Source organism: Salvelinus alpinus, chromosome 20 (genome assembly GCF_045679555.1).
Source record: "Salvelinus alpinus chromosome 20, SLU_Salpinus.1, whole genome shotgun sequence".
In the NCBI taxonomy this organism is placed as follows: Eukaryota; Metazoa; Chordata; class Actinopteri; order Salmoniformes; family Salmonidae; genus Salvelinus; species Salvelinus alpinus.
The window spans coordinates 50,901,519-50,915,900 of NC_092105.1; the positions used below are offsets into that span (position 1 = coordinate 50,901,519).

Genomic DNA, 14,382 nt, shown 5'->3' on the forward strand with positions numbered 1-14,382 from the left:
TGAAGTATTTTTCAATTGCTTTGGTGCTATTTTCACAAGTATGTGTTGAAGTTTCAAAATTCTTAGTAATAAACTCCAAACTGTTAACACTTGTAATGCAGCAAGTCTTATATTCTAAACCTTTTATTGTGCATTCATTTGGTTTGGAGACATCTTTCATTATACAACCATTGATCCAAAATAAAAGTTTACTGTGAAATACCATGCGAACATTGATTTAATCTCCAAAACACAACATAATAATATCTTCTTAATTTAGTTATTTAACAACCAATAGCAATACATTAAAGATACATGTTTCAAAATGCTTACAGTACTGTAAATTACATTATACGTTTTCACATTAGGCAACACACTTGCACTACCTATCAAAATTGACTGAACATCAAAGGTGTGGTCATTGAAGAGATCTTTCACAACCATTGATACAAAATATTAATATGTTGTTCAGATATAATTACATTATAGGTGTACTGTAATTAAATGAAGAAAACAATTTATGAAAGAAACACAATGTTTAATTGGCACTAGTTGGCATCAAGTTTGTCTTGAGCATCTGGCCATACTGTATGTTCTCATCAACATAGTACATGTCCTCATTGTTCATGCACCTGGGGAAAAACCTTTTGGCATGCCGAATCCAATACCTGACATACAGTGGTTCTTCGTTTAAAAGTTGCGTCATACTGCAGCACAGCTTGCGGGGGTGCCACAGAATTCTATGGCACGTTATTTAAGTGTCAGCCATTGTTGACATTGATGCTCGTTCATGCTAGTTTGACCACCAGAAGGCATCTTTGATAAGTTAAGTTATTGAAATGACATGGAGCTGTAGGCCTAACACGGACCCCAAACCGTCTGCGCGCGTGCGCCATCGTGCGCCATCGTGTATAAATGTATTTTGTCCCCCTACATATAAAAACAAACTCTGAACCAATGACATTAATTTGGGGACAGGTCGAAAAGCATTAAACACTTATGGCAATTTAGGCAGTTAGCTTGCACTTGCTAGCTAATTTGTCCTATTTAGCTAGCTTGCTGTTGCTAGCTAATTTGTCCAGGGATATAAACATTAGGTTGTTATTTTACCTGAAATGCACAAGGTCCTCTACTCCGACAATTAATCCACACATACATCAACCAAATCGTTTCTAGTAATTTCTCCTCCTTCCAGGCTTTTTCATCGTTTAACTTGTATGGTGATTGGAATCTAAACTTTCATAGTATTACCACAACAACCGGCAACAGTTCGTCTTTCAATCACTCACGTGGGTATAACCAATATAACCAATCTCTATGCACGTGGGTACCTGCTTCTATAAACCAATGAGGAGATGGGAGAGGCAGGACTTGCAGCGCGATCTGCGTCAGAAATAGGAATGACTTCTATTTTAGCCCTTGGCAACACAGAAGCTCGTTGACGCACGCGAGCAGTGTGGGTGCAATAAATGAATAACAGATTCCTACATACATTTTGCACTCAGGGTATAAGAGTCCTGTTTACTGTAGCTGTTTTAGCTTCACATACTTATTGGCATCAAGGCCTACTTCAATATACAGCATATCAATCAATCATTCATTTGTGAATGTCATAACACAGCATACAAGTCACACATGTCTTGAAGACACACGGTCTTGGACATGTCTCCAGACACACGGTCTTGGAGACACACGGTCAATGTGACTCCACACGGTCAATGTTAGGCTTGCACAGATCAGGAGGACCTTAGGAACGTTCCTGTGGTTGAATTGGGCTTCTAACACTAACGGTTCTGCCGCTGTCACCCAAAAGCACCTGAAATTTAAGTCAGGCTTCATTTTGGGCCTACTTTTTTGCACGGTCGCTGCGGTCAGACCGAGCCAAGCGAGCTACGGTCAAGTGGGGCATCTCGTTGAAATCGGCACAGCCTAGAGATTGTGGTGATGCCATTGCAGGCTCTCTGTGTCTTTAAGCCCCACACTGTGTCACTCCAGCCTAGCTGTGTGTGTGTGTGTGTGTGTGTGTGTGTGTGTGTGTGTGTGTGTGTGTGTGTGTGTGTGTGTGTGTGTGTGTGTGTGTGTGTGTGTGTGTGTGTGTGTGTGAGTTTTTATTGCACATCAGTTGGAAGAAATGACTGATTTACAGTTCATGAGGGTTGCCTAATCACACATGAAATTTTGGAAAGATGTGACCTTTTTAACCCTTCGAAACAGCCCCTATGACCCCAATTTATGGAACTTCCGGTTGGCACAGGAAGCTGGAAGTGAACACATATCCTCATTGGGGTAGGCTTCTAAAGAATCCTGAGTGTCAAGTATTTACGTTAAGAACTGACTGATTTACAGAGGGTTGAATGCAGTGTTTTTAACTAACTGCAGGTTGGTAAAATCAAAACACTTTTAGGGTGAATTTAACCACTTCCGGTTGCTCCAGGAAGCTTTGAATCAACACAGGTAATCCTCATAGTGGCCTGATGGATTGTCATGATATGTATATGATATTTAATCTGTCACTCCCCATTGACTGTGTGTGTGTGTGAGTTCCGAAAATCACAGAAATCACGTAGAGCTCCGAAACCCGCCTGAACGGATTCATCTGAACACGCTGCAACTGGATCTATAACTTTTTTGAACACATTTCTTTAATCAATGGAAACAGGATGCACCTGAGCTCAATTTCAGATCTCAGAGCAAAGGGTCTGAATACTTATGCATATAAGGTATCTGTTTTTTAATTTGTAATAATTTGTCAAAAAAATCTATAATGTTTTCGCTTTGTCATTATGGGGTATTGTGTGTAGATTGATGAGGAAAATAGTTTATTTAATCCATTTTAGAATAAGGCTGTAACGTAACAAAATGTGTAAAAGGTCAAGGGGTCTGAATACTTTGCGAATGCCTGTACATTAATCAATGTCAAGTCCTAGTTGATGGAGCTCAGATACACCCCCCTACCCTGAAACACACACAGGGTTGTCCCCCGTTGTGACGATTTTCCCAAGCAATCAGACCTTTTGATTATATAGTGCTAGCTACAGTGACCCGGTAGCGAGGCTTGGAGGAAGCATTTAGTGTTTTGTGCATTGTCTGTGCACTTAGCTAGCTAGCATGATTCTATACATGGCATATTCTTCTTATTCATTGCGGTTTAACGGCAGTTGGCATCCATTGTTTATGATGCATTACCCCCACCAACTGGAAGGGTAAAAAAAAAAGTAAACTCCATATGGTAAAAAACAAGGAGGGAGTGGGACCTTAATTCACACAAAAAGAAACCTAACAAAAACAAACTTTCACTTCTTCCTTCATTCAAAATTCCATATTCTATATTTAAGCTACTGTGGGTGGGGTAGGCAAATCATTTTGAATGACATATTGTTGTGTTACAGCCTGATTAAAAATGGATTAAACTATGATTTTCTTTTGTCACTGGCCTACACACAATACCCCATAATGTCAAAGTGGATTTATATTTTTTAGAAATGTTTTAAAAAATTATAACACTTTTAAAACTGAAATGTATTGAGTCAATAAGTATCAACCCCTTTGTTATGGCAAGCATAAATAAGTTCAGCAGTAACATTTGCCAAACAAGTCACATACTGTAAGTTGCATGGACTCTGTGTGCAGTAATAGTGTTTAACATTATTTTTGAATGACTACCTCATCCCTGTACCCCACAAATACAATTATCTGTAAGATCCCTCAGTCGAGCGGTCAATTTCAAACACTGATTCAACCCCAATGTCACGTTCCTGACCTGTTTTATGTTATTTTTGTATGTGTTTAGTTGGTCAGGGCGTGAGTTGGGGTGGGCATTCTATGTTTTGTGTTTCTATGTTTAGGTCACTTGTAATTAGCCTTATATGGTTCTCAATCAGGGACAGGTGTTTGACGTTTTCCTCTGATTGAGAACCATATATAGGTTGGCTGTTCACACTGTTTGTTTGTGGGTGATTGTCTTCCGTGTCTGTGTCTGCGCACCACACGGGACTGTAGCGTTTGTTCGTTCGTTTGTTATAGTCTGTACCTGTTCCTACGTTCTTCGTGTTATATGTAAGTTCTCATGGTTTAGGTCAGTCTACGTTCGTTTTTGTTATTTTGTAATCCTTCCAAGTGTTTGTTTTCGTGTTTCGTCGTTTGCTTTAATAAATCATTATGTATTCACAACCCGCTGCATTTTGGTCCTCCGATCCTTCTCTCCTCTCCTCGTCCGAGGAGGAGGAGGATCTAGACACCCGTTACACCCAAAGACCAGGGAGGTTTTCCAAAGCCTCGCAAAGAAGGGCGCCCATTGGTAGATGGGTAATAAAAAGAAAGCTGATGTTGAATATCCCTTTGAGCATGGTGGAGTTATTAATTACACTTTGGATGGTGTATCAATACATCTCTTTTCTAAAATGATCTACCGTAATTGTTGCAACCCCTTTAACTAGCCTGTTCAAACTCTCTTTCGTATCTTCTGAGATCCCTAAAGATTGGAATGCTGCTGCGGTCATCCCCCTTTTCAAAGGGGGAGACACTAGACCCAAACGGTTACAGACTTATATCCATCCTACCCTGCCTTTCTAAAGTCTTCGAAAGCCAAGTTAACAAACAGATCACCGACCATTTAGAATCCCACTGTACCTTCTCCGCTATGCAATCGGCTTTCCGAGCTGGTCATGGGTTCACCTCAGCCACGCTCAAGGTCCTAAACGATATCATAACCGCCATCGATAAAAGACAATACTGTGCAGCCGTCTTCATTGACCTGGCCAAGGCTTTCGACTCTGTCAATCTTATCGGCAGACTCAACAGCCTTGGTTTCTCAAATGACTGCCTCGCCTGGTTCACCAACTACTTCTCAGATACAGTTCAGTGTGTCAAATCAGAGGGCCTGTTGTCCGGACCTCTGGCAGTCTCTGCCACAGGGTTCAATTGTCGGGCAGACTCTTTACTTTGTATACATCAATGAAGTCGCTCTTGCTGCTGGTGATTCTCTGATCCTCCTCTATGCAGACAACACCATTCTGTATACTTATGGCCCTTTTTTGGACACTGTGTTAACAAACCTCCAGACGAGCTTCAATGACATACAACACTCCTTCAGTGGCCTCCAACTGCTCTTAAATGCAAGTAAAACTACATGCATGCTCTTCAACCAATCGCTGCCCACACCCGCCCGCCTGTCCAGCATCACTACTCTGACGGTTCTGACTTAGAATATGTGGACAACTACAAATACCTAGGTGTCTGGTTAGATTGTAACCTCTCCTTCCAGACTCACATTAAGCATCTCCAATCCGAAACTAAAACTAGAATCGGCTTCCTATTTCGTAACACGGCATCCTTCAATCATGCTGCCAAACATACCCTCGTAAAACTGACTATCCTGCCGATCCTTGACTTCGGCGATGTCATTTTTCAAAATAGCCTCCAACACTACTCAGCAAATTGGATGTAGTCTATCACAGTGCCATCTGTTTTGTCACCAAAGCCCCTTATACTACCCACCACTGCGACCTGTATGCTCTCGTTGGCTGGCCCTCGCATCAAATTCGTCGCCAAACCCACTGGATCCAGGTCATCTATAAGTCTTTGCTAGGTAAAGCCCCGCCTGGTCACCATAGCAGCATGCGCTCCAGCAGGTATATTTCACTGGTCATCCCCAAATCCAACTCTTATTTTGGCCCCCTTTCCTTCAAGTTCTCTGCTGCCACTGACTGTAACGAATTGCAAAAATCACTGAAGCTGGAGTCTTATATCTCTCTCCCTCACTAACTTTAAGCATCAGCTGTCAGAGCAGCTTACCGATCATTGCACCTGTACACAGCCCATCTGTAAATCGCCCACCCAACTACCTCATCCCCATATTGTTTTTTTTCTTCTCCTTTGCACCCCAGTATCTCTACTTGCACATTAATCTTTTGCACATTTATCACTCCAGTGTTTAATTGCTAAATTGTAATTATTTTTCCCCTATGGCCTATTTATTGCCTTACCTCCCTAATCTTACTACATTTGCACACACTGTATATAGATTTTTCTATTGTGTTATTGACTCTGTCTTGTTTGTGTCGCACTGCTTTGCTTTATCTTGGCCAGGTCGCCAGGTAAATGAGAAGGTAAATGAGAACTTGTTCTCAACTGGCCTACCTGTTTAAATAAAGGTGAAATAAATAAATAAAACCCAGTCACTACAAAGATATAGAAGTCCTTCCTAACTCAGTTGCCGGAGAGGAAGGAAGCCACTCATGAGGCCAATGGTGACTTTAAAACAGTTACAGTCTAATGGCTGTGATAGGAGAAAACTGAGGATGGGTCAACAACTCCACAACACTAACCTAATTGACAGAGTGAAAAGAAGGAAGCTTGCACATAATAAAAATATTCAAAGACATGCAACAAGGCACTAAAGTAATACTGCAAAAAATGTAGCAAAGCAATTAACTTTTTTTATACAAAGTGTTATGTTTGGGGCAAATCCAATAACACTTTACATTACTGAGTACCACTCTCCATATTTTCAAGCATAGTGGTGGCTGCATCATGTTATAGGTATGCTTGTAATAGTTAAGGACTGGGGAGTTTTTCAGGATACATTTTTTTATGGAACCGAGCTAAGCACAGGCAAAAATCGTCGAGGAAAACATGGTTCAGTCTGCTGACACAGGTAGATTAATTCACCTTTCAGCAGGACAATAACCTAAAAGGTCAAATCTACACTGGAATTGCTAACCTAGAAGATTGTAAATGTTCCTGAGTGGCCGAGTTACAGTTTTGACTTAAATCTACTTGACAATCTATGTACATAGATAAATGGTTGTCGAGCAATGATCAACAACCAACTTGTCAGAGCTTGAATCATTTTTAAATGTTTTATTGGCAAATGTTGCACAATCCAGATGTGGAAAGCTCTTAGAGACTTACCCAGAAAGACTCACAACCGTAATCGCTGCCAAAGGTGCTTCTACAAAGTATTGACTCAGGGGTGTAAAAACATATTTAAATCAGATATTTCAGTATTTCATTTTCAATAAATTAGCAAAAATGTCTAAAAACATGTTTTCACGTTGTCATTATGGGGAATTGTGTGTAGATGGGTGAGAAATATAATAAATAAATATATGTTTCATCTATTTTGAATTCAGGCTGTAACACAACAAAATGTGGAATAAATCAAGGGGTATTCATTATTTCTGAAGGCACTGTAAAGTCTCAGATTTTTGTGTGATATCCCTGTCATATTTTTTATATGTATGTAGCTGCTGTATGTACATGTGTTTTAATAACTGGGAAATAAAATCTATCTATCCTCTCTTTCTTGAAGTAATCACAGATCAAACAGCCATGTGGCACATGAAGATGAGTGAGACAGATGTACATGTGTGCAGACAGGTAAAGAGGAGTGAGACAAGTGTATTGTGCAGTCAGACAGATAAAAGGCAGTCTCAGGTATGCTACCTTGCTCCAGTCTGTGGCACAGGGACCTCTTGGCCATCTCCACTTCAGGGCCTGGGTGGTCCAGCACCTGCCTGCTCCACTGAAGGGGACTAAGGAAACACTCGCCCCGTAGCCTGGCCTTAGGACACACATACAGCCTGGAACAGAGGACGATGAATGAATCAGGTGTCTTGTCAAAATGGAACAAAAAAAGGGAAGACAGCACAGGGCATAGTGTGAGAGGAGACGTCGATGGCCTATTCTCCATGAGGAGCGATGTACCGAAGTAAGTAAGTGTTGTCCTAATTCTCTCCAAGCTTGAGCCATAGGCCTACATGACAGTAAACATTGCTGACAGGGGAAATGGGAAAAGCATGACATGTGTTGTTCATAAGAACTAAACTCAAAGCACGATGCAATTAATACAACAACCACAACACTGTTCTGTAACTGGGTATACGTTCAATGCCGAACGTGTTTGTGTATTCATGTCCACTTCGACCTGGTAAGAGAGATTTTCTGATATCTTTTCTGCATAGAAATATAGGCATTTTAATATCTTGAACGGTTGTGGGTCTTGATAAAACCAGTGGGACAAAGAGCACACCTAAAAGTATTAAAGGTCCAATCTGTGATACTTACAGCCTTTATTGATCATTCAGACTACTGATATTAATGATATTTTTTTTTTGAGGGGGGGTACATCAGCTTTAATATTGCAGATAGATTGTGGATTCCATCAATGTAATTGTCTGCATCATTTCCAATCACCCATATATTTTTTTGTAAATATATATATAGAGAGATTTTTTGTTGTTGTTGTAAAAAGATATATATATTGTAAATATACACATATATATATATTTATATATATACACAGTACCAGTCAAAAGTTGACAAACCTACTCATTCAAGGGCTTTTCTTTATTTTACTATTTTCTACATAGTAGAATGATAGTATAGGCATCAAAACTATGAAATAACACATGAGAAATCATGTACTAACCAAAAGTATTAAACAAATCAAATATATTTTATATTTGAGATTCTTCAAAGTATCCACCCTTTGCCTTGATGACATCTTTGCACACTCTTGGCATTCTCTCAACCAGCTTCACCTGGAATGCTTTTCCAACGGTCTTGAAGGAGTTCCCACATATGCTGAGCACTTGTTGGCTGCTTTTCCATCACTCTGCGGTCCAACCCAAACCATCTTAATTGGGTTGAAGTCGGGTGATTGTGGAGGCCAGGTCATCTGATGCAGCACTCCATCACTCTCCTTCTTGGCCAAATAGCCCTTACACAGCCTGGAGGTGTGTTGGGTCATTGTCCTGTTGAAAAACAAATGATAGTCCCACTAAGCGTAAACCAGATGGTTTGGCGTATTGCTGCAGAATGCTGTGGTAGCCATGCTGGTTAAGTGTACCTTGAATTCTAAATAAATCACTGACAGTGTCACCAGCAAAGCACCCCCACACCTCCTCCTCCATGCTTTATGGTGGGAACCACACATGTGGAGATCATCTGTTCACCTACTCTGCGTCTCACAAAGACATGGCGGTTGGAACCAAAAATCTCAAATTTGGACTCATCAGACTAAAGGACAGATTTCCACCGGTCTAATGTTCATTGCTTGTGTTTCTTGGCCCAAGAAAGTTTGTACTTCTTATTGGTGTCCTTTAGTAGTGGTTTCTTTGCAGCAATTCGACCACGAAGGCCTGATTCACGCAATGTCCTCTGAACAGTTGATTTTGAGATGTGTCTGTTACTTGAACTCTGTGAAGAATTTATTTGGTCTGTAATTTTGGAGGCTGGTAACACTAATGAACTTATCATCGCGGTCCTCATGAGAGCCAGTTTCATCATAGCGCTTGATGGTTTTTGCGACTGCACTTGAAGAAACTTTCAAAGTTCTTGAAATTTTCCGGATTGTCTGACCTTCGTGTCTTTAAATAATGATGGACTGACGTTTCTCTTTGCTTATTTGAGCTGATCTTGCCATAAAATGGACTTGGTCTTTTACCAAATAGGGCTATCTTCTGTATACCACCTCTACCTTATCACAACACAACTGATTGGCTCAAACGCATCAAGAAGCAAAGAAATTCCACAAATGTGGCATTTATTTTTAACTGTGCTGAGTCACAAAAGTTCTGAACCTTTATACTTTTTACGGACAAAGTATATTTTACATTATTGTTTTTTTTTGTCCCACCCTTCAGCTTCACTCAACTCTTCCCATCTATATCTTTACACCATCCAGTTATTATTTATTTTTGCTATATATTTTTCAACTGTGCTGTGAAGTTTCACAAAAGTTCTAAAACTTTCTATTCTCATAGTGACCTGTGACCAAAAACAAGCTACATATGGACAGTACCAAAACAAATTATCTAATGATTCTTTCTCTTTGCAGCAAATTCTGAGCTGGGATGTTTGTATCCCCCATATAATTCCTTACTTTTTCGTCCTTCCACTTGCCTCTTCCATTTTTGCGTTAATGCTGCAATTAGTTGGTTGTAATTTTGGGTAGAGCAGACATTTTCCTATATTTTTGTTAGCTACATGTGTGACATATCTCCACCAGTCCTTTATATGATATCATGAGTTTACCTTAATATTTGTCGTATTATTTATTTTCTGGTGGATTAAACTGAAATTGCAACCAACTTTCTATGGCTTGTTTCAAAAATAGCGATATGTTGGAGATTACTTCATTTTCAAATAACCGAAGGCTGTGAGAGGCTGTAATCTGAATAAAGGGGAAAAGATCATTATTGAACATGGGGTGAGACATTCTTACTAATCTGCTCGAGAACCAGTTCGGATTTAAGTATAACTTTTGTATGACTGAAGTCTAATGCTTTAATATTTAATCATTTCTGCCCTCTGAATTCATATTCATTATATAAATAGGCAGGGTTTAATGTTGTCTGGCTTGCCGTTACTAATAAAATATAATATTTTTTGCTCATATAATAAAATAAAAACAGGTCGCTAGGTGTAGGCAAGGCCATAAGCAAACAGGTCAAATGGGATATTCCTTTTTGTTTTTCCTCTAACTTATTCTGTGCCTCTATAGTACTGCTTTTTACTATCTATCTGTACTGTTAGTCCTTCTATTTCCTCTGTTAATATGGACTCTTTTGACCTAAATTGCTTTTGTTTTAGAGATAAGTATTGAATTGCATGGCTTCTAAAGGCACATTTAAAAGTATCCTTGAGTTGCGCAGCGGTCTAAGCCACTGCAATTCAGTGCTCGATGCATCACTACAGACCCTGGTTCGATTCCAGGCTGTATTACAACCGGCCGTGATTGGGAGTGCCATAGGGTGGCACACAATTGGCCCAGCGTTGTCCGGGTTAGGGTTTGGCCAGGTTAGGCTATCATTGTAAATAAGAATTTGTTCTTAATTGACTTGCCTAGTTAAATAAATGTTAAATAAAAATAAGGGGATCTGCAGTACCTATGTTATGTCGGAAAAAGTATGTTATAAATTAATTTTGTCCTAGTTAAAAACAAGTTATCGTCCAATAAGCTTTGATTACATTTCCAATATCCTCACCCACATGGAAATTATGTAAGAGTAATGTATATGGCAATTATTTGATGGTCCGACCGCATTCTGTCCACTATCAACACTTAAAAATGTTTCAATGCCAGCGAGAATGACATGAGAAAGTAGTCAAGACGACTAGCTTGATTGAGCCTCTGCCATGTATATCTCACTAGGTCAGGATATTTAAACCTTCATATATCCACTAGTTCCAATATATTCATGTTTGTGATTTCCTTAAGGGTTATAGCTTGTATTACCTTTTACAGTCCATTGAGGTATTTAAAACCATATTATAATCTCCCACCATAACAATAGAGTCTTGTATTGCTTGTAGGTTTGATAAATTATTATATATATTTTCAAAGAAGCGTGGATCATCATTATTTGGACCGTATAGATTAACGAGCCAAATCTGTTTATGGCCCATTAACATATTTAAAATAATCCATCTACCTTGCGGATCTGTTTGGACAATTTGAACATTCGGATCAAAATGATTGTTAATTAATATCATCTCCCCTTTTGAGTTTCTTTGACATCGGCTATTGAACATCACTTTTACATGCCATTGTGACCTTTAGTTAAACGAGAGAGGACATTTTCCAATTTAATGCAGTAATATATTTGTCCTGGCATTTGTGTGATACAAATTCTCTTAATAGCTCCTCAATACTAAAACCTACACTTTGAGTTGTGAATCATATATTGAGCTGTGGCGTATATTCTAATATTTTATTGACTTTGCGCAGCCAGACACAAACTACTGGAAAGATGAACGAACATGTTACTGTAAAAGTCGGTCAGCTCCACGAAGTGGCCATTGAGTGAAATGTATAGGCTAATCATCATCTGCTGATGACACATACGAAATAAGTACTGGGATGGTAAGTAATTGTAGTAGTCGGTTAGTAGAGGGTGGCAGATAGCCTAGCTGTTAGAGAGGCGGGCCAGCAACTAGAGGATTGTCAGTTTGAATCCTAATTCGTATGGGAAAATCTGGTGTGGTGAGCTGGCAACAGAGGTTTGCTGGCATCATACTAGGTGCCGTTGTGCCTTTGAGCAATGCACTTAACCCTCTACAACTGCTCCAGGGGTGCTGTGCCTGACCCTAAGTGAGATTTGGTTGCAAGCAAGCAAAACATTTTAGTGGCACGCCCCTTAACTGCGAAGAGAAACATTTGCAGCTTTAAAGCAAATGTCTTGCAGTTATACACATTTTGCAATGGGACGAAGAGAAAATGTTTCCATTTTAAAGCTAATTTCCTGCATTTCTTCCCTAGTGGCCCCATATGTTGCTTCTGCCAAGAAACGGCACTGACCCTGGCGTGTGTGTGCTTATTTGTCAGTCTGAGTATTTCAATCTAACCTCCCCTTCCTCATGCTCTTTTTCCCACCCAAGTGGAAAAGAAGGATCAGCAGCTCTACCATTCTCTGTAAGTTAATGGGCAATAAAGTACATCTTAGCTTATTTTAGTAAGCGGACCTAAAGTTTTTCAGGAAAAACATTTCAGGGCAATACTGTATCCCAGAAAACCAGAAACATCCGCTTTCTACCAACTCTGCGAAGAGTGTAATAAGCTACTGTGGCACACTCATACCCATTTCACACTACCGAGCCAAGCTATACTGTGCTGGCCTGGTTATGAACCATAGTTACTGGAACCATTGGACAATGTGGAATCAAAACATCCAAGACAGCACAGTATGGTTCAGGTTGTCGCTACAGCATTAATCTGGCACTAGAAGTAAAGTGAGTGGTACACTTTCCGTAAAAGACCATACATCTTGGTCAAAGTCTATTTCCAATGTAGGGCAGAGTGGGAGCGAAGAAGAATACAGTTATTGCAAGTTCTTAGACATAACTAGACAGAACTGGGTCACGATTATAAAAGACTAGAACTGGTGGGATCTGTTCAATGGACTGAAGAATATCAATACAGCCGGTGCGAGTGTGGGATACGATAAACGCTGCATTGAGCTGCGCGAAAGTGTGCTACATTTTACACCTCAGCAGATGGAAATGGGTTAACCACTCAGCATGTCAGTGGCTGTTTCCCAAATGGCACTCTGTACAATGGGAATAGGGTGCCATTTGTGTATCAGTGTACATGAGCAGCTTCAGTCAGCCGATAGCTCCAGGCTGAACTATAGCGAGGCAGGCTAAAAGGATACACAAAGCCTGGGTAGCCAACTACACAGTAAATCAAGGATAGTTGGAATCACAGTGTTACATTTTTGATAAAATTGATTATTTTTTATTAAATTGACTCTACTGGGAGTTATCTTAACCCTCAAAAGAGTGTTACGCTCCCTGGAGTTAGTGTTGATAACTGGAGTTCATTGGAACAGAGTACTTTTAACTCCACTAAGAGTAACCAGAGACAGGCAGTGAATCACAAACCACCTCCTCGTCCCTACCAACTCGCTCAGAGGCCCCTCCGTTGTCAGATGTTACTGACTAAACTCCGGGGGTGACTTCCAGACAGTGGTGGGGGGGGGCTCAATAAACCCATCAACTTCGGGACACACTTGTGACTTGAATGATGCAATTCATGTTCCACTTTTAAATAATAAAATTGAAATTAAAATGAACAAATCCCCACTGTCGTTTTACAAGATATAAACCTCAGTAACAGTTAAACATTTAATTTGGGAGGTATCAAGTCCCGAAATCAGACATTCAAAAATACGCACATGGCACATAATTACAGTAACTTGCAAAATTATTCATTCCCCTTGGTGTTTGTCCAATTGTTTTGCATTACAACCTGTAATTTAATTGGATTTTTATTTGGATTTCATGTAAATGGACATACACAAAATATTCCAAATTGGTGAAGTGAAATTTGAAAAATTACTTGTTTTAAAAAAATCGGAAAAATTAAAAACAGAAAAGTGGTGCGTGCATATGTATTCACCCCCTTTGCTATGAAGCCACTAAATAAGATCTGGTGCAACCAATTACCTTCAGAAGACACATAATTAGTTAAAGTCCACCTGTGTGCAATCTAAGTGTCAGATGATCTCAGTATATATACACCTGTTCTGAAAGATCCCAGATTCCGCAACACCATTAAGCAAGGGGCACCACCAAGCACGCGGCACCATGAAGACCAAGGAGCTCTCCAAACAGGTCAGGGATAAAGTTGTGGAGAAGTACAGATCAGGGTTGAGTTATAAAAAAATATCCAAAACTTTGAACATCCTACGGAGCACCACTAAATCCATTATTAGAAAATGGAAAGACTATGACACCACAACAAACCTGCCAAGAGGGCTGCCCACCAAAACTCATGGACCAGGCAAGGAGGGCATTAATCAGAGAGGCAACAAAGAGACCAAAGATGACTCTGAAGGAGCTGCAAAGCTCCACAGCGGAGATTGGAGTATCTGTCCATAGGACCACTTTAAGCCGTAC

At 40.0% G+C, this 14,382-nt stretch overlaps 1 protein-coding gene across 1 annotated transcript in view; it reads right to left on the bottom strand.

Annotated features, from left to right (window-relative positions):
• Positions 1-14,382, bottom strand: part of LOC139547056 (SLAIN motif-containing protein 1-like) — a 39,604-nt gene that overhangs the window by 13,438 nt on the left and 11,784 nt on the right. Inside the window, exon 2 of the mRNA XM_071356110.1 lies at positions 7,426-7,562. Within this exon, the coding sequence (XP_071212211.1) occupies positions 7,426-7,562 (137 nt within the window). The remainder of the gene's footprint in view (positions 1-7,425; positions 7,563-14,382) is intronic.